This window comes from Crocuta crocuta, unplaced genomic scaffold, assembly GCF_008692635.1.
Source record: "Crocuta crocuta isolate KB4526 unplaced genomic scaffold, BGI_CrCroc_1.0 scaffold2078, whole genome shotgun sequence".
Lineage (NCBI taxonomy): Eukaryota > Metazoa > Chordata > Mammalia > Carnivora > Hyaenidae > Crocuta > Crocuta crocuta.
This window is the reverse complement of record NW_027529520.1, coordinates 64,538-69,803: the sequence shown is the minus strand read 5'-3', so window position 1 is coordinate 69,803 and position 5,266 is coordinate 64,538. Positions and strand designations below refer to the sequence as shown.

General features: G+C 33.9%; 1 protein-coding gene across 4 annotated transcripts in view; it reads left to right on the top strand.

Moving 5' to 3' along the window:
- The window catches only part of ABCB7 (ATP binding cassette subfamily B member 7), a 149,258-nt gene that overhangs the window by 120,570 nt on the left and 23,422 nt on the right, over nucleotides 1–5,266 (top strand). For 3 of the 4 annotated variants that reach the window (XM_077760844.1, XM_077760843.1, XM_077760846.1), the window contains 4 exons: nucleotides 265–422; nucleotides 1,003–1,166; nucleotides 1,322–1,451; nucleotides 4,407–4,578. In XM_077760844.1, the coding sequence (XP_077616970.1) occupies nucleotides 265–422; nucleotides 1,003–1,166; nucleotides 1,322–1,451; nucleotides 4,407–4,578 (624 nt within the window). The remainder of the gene's footprint in view (nucleotides 1–264; nucleotides 423–1,002; nucleotides 1,167–1,321; nucleotides 1,452–4,406; nucleotides 4,579–5,266) is intronic. The other variant, XM_077760845.1, reaches the window with a different exon arrangement.

Below are 5,266 nucleotides of genomic sequence, written 5' to 3'. Positions count from 1 at the left end.
GGTGGGTGTTTCCCATTCCACTTATATCAAGTTCTCTATATTCCTAAATCATGGATTAAAATGCTTTGAAATTTGCATAGACCTTAAGAATTACTGGTTATGTGCATTTTTATGCTATAAAAATTAAAGCATAAATTGTAAAAAATTATTATAGTTATGGAATACTATATTCCAGACTAATACACTTCTCTATCTTAAGCCAGAAAAGTTTATAAAATCTAAAATGCCTTTTTTTTTTTTTTCTTATGCCAACTACATATTAAGGTACCCTTACCGTTGGAGACCTAGTAATGGTGAATGGACTGCTTTTTCAACTTTCATTACCCCTTAACTTTCTGGGAACTGTATATAGAGAAACTAGACAAGCACTGATAGATATGAACACCTTGTTTACTCTACTCAAAGTAGACACTCGAATTAAAGTAAGTAATCTATTTAGTACCTTTTAAACAGCATGTGAGCATCATCCCATTAATAGGATTATTCTAAGGGAATATTTTTATATCACCATGTTAGCAAATCAGTTTCCTTTTTGTAGGAATTGGGGCTATGATGTTTATTAAGCGGTTGTTATAGCTTTTCCATGTTTAGAAACCTTACAGTGTTAGCAGAGAATATTATACCTAGAAGCTAAATTTTGTTAACTTGAATTATTTGTACTTGCACCTGATTTACTTTTGCTAATAATGGTATAAAATGTGTGATTGCCTTTCCTAATATCCTCAACTTCCTTACTCCCCTGCCCACACATCCCTCTAGCTGACCCCCCAAAAATTGTCAAAAATCAAAACATTTAGGAGTTTTTGACCTTAGTGAGGAGTTTAAAAAAACCAAATCTTTACAGTCTTTAAAAGCATGCTTGGAAGTGGTCTAACTCTACTTATAAACCTCCTCTTTCCTCATTATTTTCTTTTTTGTCTCTGTGAATCAGAAAATTGTCTACATGGCTATACTCTACATGGTATATATAAAGTGGCTTTTTTTTCTTCTCTTCCCTACTAGGACAAGGCAGTGGCATCTCCCATTCAGATCACACCACAGACAGCTACGGTGGTCTTTGATAATGTGCATTTTGAATATGTTGAGGGGCAGAAAGTCCTTGATGGAATCTCTTTTGAAGTCCCTGCAGGAAAGAAAGTGGCCATTGTAGGAGGTAGTGGGTCAGGGTGGGTAATTTAGTTATTTATAAAATTCTACATCATTGATTGATTCCCAGTGCAATATTTTTTCTTTATCATAATAAAATGATTACAGTGGTTTAAAACAGGGGTTCCCTAATGCCAGTAGGAGCTAAATAACCTTTCCTTGTCTCCAATTTCAGAAAAAGCACAATAGTAAGGCTGTTGTTCCGCTTCTATGAGCCTCAAAAGGGTAACATTTACCTTGCTGGTCAAAATATACAAGATGTGAGTCTGGAAAGCCTTCGGCGGGCAGTGGGAGTAGTACCTCAGGTATTAAAAAAAGAATAAACATATTTTGGGGAAGACTTATTGTTAGAATAATTTGATTCCAAAGAGTCAATATATTGCTAACTAAGTAGGAAGCATTAGGCCCTGTAGGTAAATTCTATTACCAAAAAGCCTTTAAAAATGTGAATGAAAAATCTGCATGATGGAAAAAAAAATTTTTAAGTCTTAGAAAGATAGCATAATATAATGGAAAAAGCCCAGACTAGAGTCAGACTGATCTAGATTCTAATCTTAGTTCTAACCCTTACAAGTTCTGTCCTCTTGGTCCTCAGTTTATTTATCTTTAAAGTAAGCATAATAACCATCTGTGTTATGGGATAGAATTTTTATAGATTAAAGATAATATCTATAAAGCACTAAGCACAGTGTCCATCATGTAATTGCTCAGTAAATGAAAACTATTACTATAATTTTGAACAGTTCTTGACATAGTGAATTTATTTATTTATTAAGTTTTCTTTGATATTTATTTATTTCTTTCTTTATTTTGAGAGAGAGAGAGAGAGACAGAGCACGAACGGTGGAGGGGCAGGGAGAGAGGGAAACACAGATCTGAAGCAGGCTCCAGGCTCTGAGCTGTCATAACAGAGCCCAATTTGGGGGCTTAAACTCAAGAACTGTGAGATTGTGACCTGAGCTGATGTTGGACACTTAACTGACTGAACTACCCAGGCACTCCAACGTAGTGAATTTATGAAACTTAGAAAAGCAGTTTGATAATCTGATTCCATGTTTATGCCTTGTTTACCACTGTCCTCTTAGAACCACTCGCAGTGCCTGACCCATAGTAAGCATTTAGCAAGTATTTGTTGAATGACCTTAGGGGGAAAGATAAATTCCAAGCAAAATCCAAGACAAGGATGCCTTATAGGATGTGAATTTTTCTTATGCTAAAAGCCAACAGAGAGACCTGGAAACTAGTTTCAGCCTAGAATCTGAATTAAATTCCTAGGATAACTATAAGAAAGGGATCAGACAGGGATATGTAGCTTATAAAAGGTCTCCAAGAGATCTGACACATGCCACTCTGCCCTGTCCTTCCTCTTTTTCACTGAGAATCCCAAATGTTAGTGTTCATGAATTGCCTAGGGAGATTATTGAAATTTCAGCTCTTTCACATACCTTAGTTGTGATTTAGGAAGGCTCTGTGGGGCCCAGAACCCTGCAGTTTTTAGTATGCTTCCTTCCTATGTGATTCTGATATAGATAATTAATTCATAGACTTTATGTTAAGAAACACTAACCTAAACTGTATATCAAGTGAAAATACACATGGTTGATAAAGAAAAGATGCTGATCCTCACTGGAGGCCTTAACCAATATAAATTAAATCAGCAATGGGATACCATTTTTCACCTGTCAAGCAAGGATTTTAGAATTCATAATGTCCAGTTTGGTCAAGTCTGTGTGAAATGGCAGGTCTGGTGTTTGGCTGGTAGAAGTATACAGCTTTCCGGACAAGAAGCAAGAGCCAAAAAAGTATTCAAACCCCTTATTCCAATAATTCTGTCTCTAGGAAGTTTTAGTGAGGAAATAAACAGAGATGTGAACATATTTTTATATGCAAAGATGTTCATTACAGCATTATTTGTAATATCAAATTGAAAACATATTTATAATAACAGAAATTGAAAACTGTAAATATCCAACACGATAAGTAGATGGTTAAATTATCACCATAGAATCAAATGTCATATAGCCATTTATATAAAGAATACTGTTTGTAAAGAATACTGAGTGTCATGGAAAAATACTCAGATAAAAGTTTGTTGAAAAAGAGGATACCAAGCAAAATATAAAATCTCAATTTTATAATATTAAATGAATACATGTAAGTAGAGAAAAAAGGAAAAAATACAACAAAANTTAGTACCATCTCAATATAAGAACATTTTATATTAGTAGTTGGCTTAAAATGATTAAAATATTATTTGAAGTAAAATCTGAAACTCTGGGGCTGATTGTGATATTAAAGATCTTAATTATCTTGGTTAAGGTAAACTAATGGATTTTATTTCATTTTATTGTTGCCTTCCAACCATTTAGAGACTGAAAGAAAAGTGGGAGATGGATATTTACTTTAAGTAAATTAGCTTTAGTGTGCGATATCAGAATAAGATGAAATATCAAATGAATGCTTGCAGTGAACTTTCTCCAAAAAATACCTATAATGTATAAATCCTTTGTTTTCTGTGCCCGGTTTAAAAGCTTCTGAGAAATATATAACATATTCGGTGTCATTAGTAATTAGGGAAGTGCTAATTTAAACAAAAAGCACTTTTTACCCACAAAAGTAGCAACAACTGAAACTTATTAATATGGTGGCCTATTGAGGATGCAGGAACCTGACAAACTCATAAATTATGGGCTGAAGTGTGTATACTGTTGGAGTATTTTGGGAGACAGTTGGGTAGTACTGTCAAAGGATAGTTCTCTTTTAACTCATCAGTCTACTCCTAGGAATCATTCTTACAGAAATACACAAGTGCACAAAGTCCTATATGCAGTCATATTTCATTCCAACATTGTAGTAGCTAAAATTTGGAAACTACATTAATGTCTAGCAATAGAGAAATAAATAAATACATTGTTAGTGTCATACAACTGTTAAAAAGAATGAGGTAGCATTACTGATGTGAACAATTTCCAAGGTATGTTAAGTGAAGAAAGCAATTTATAAAATTATGTATTTATAGATATAGACACAGTATAACTCCCCTATGTGGGAAAAAATGTATGGCATATAAATACATCAAAAATCTGGACTGATACTCAACACATTGTTCATGGTGATTAGTGCTGGGGAGGGAAATTAAATTGCAGAGATGAGAAGGATGATAAAGGGGTTATATTTTACTCTTTATGTCTTTACTAAATTGTTTGAATTTTTTGTAATGAACATACATGTATATGTATATATATAAAAATCTGTTCCAGGATGCTGTCCTCTTCCACAACACCATTTACTACAACCTCTTATATGGAAACATCCATGCTTCTTCTGAGGAAGTGTATGCAGTGGCAAAATTAGCTGGACTCCATGATGCAATTCTTCGAATGCCACATGGATATGACACACAAGTAGGGGAACGAGGACTCAAACTTTCAGGTAATCAGAGATTTTAGATCTGCCCCTCCACTTGTATAGAGCCATTTTCTAGAAAATGTAATGACAGAGTACATACCTAGTGCTCATCCCATCACTTTCAACAAGGTCTTAGCCATCACTGCAAATAATTCAATATGCTGGAAATAACTTCTCAAGTCATGCAATTATTTTTGTTTTCACTTACAGCTGCATACTTTACTTAATAGTAGATTACTTATACATGCTCAGATCAGTGTTAACTTATCATCCATAATTTTAATATTAAAGGAAAGCCAAGACCATTATCCACCTGAGAAAGTAGTAAGAATAGGGAAAAGTAATTTGATAGTAAATAGGGTGTCTCATCATAATTTCCTTTTCATGTTTTCAATGCTTTAGACTTCCTTACATTTGATATACTTAACTGCTGTAGTGTCTTTATAACTACCTTCATTTTCATGTCCTCATTGGTTCAGTGGTCAAGTAAATTCGGGGGCTTGTACGTTTCTTCTAAGTGTTTATACATATTTTTTCACCCCAAATTATTTGAATTCCAGAAGTGTAATGCTATCCTAATACCTGAAAGTATTACTCTAACCCATATACACACTATATTCTTTACATTTATTCTCCATTATAGTTTAATTTAGGGAGGAAATGTGTAGATTAGGGATGGAGGTGAGGCAAAAAGAAAATGAAGAATACTCTG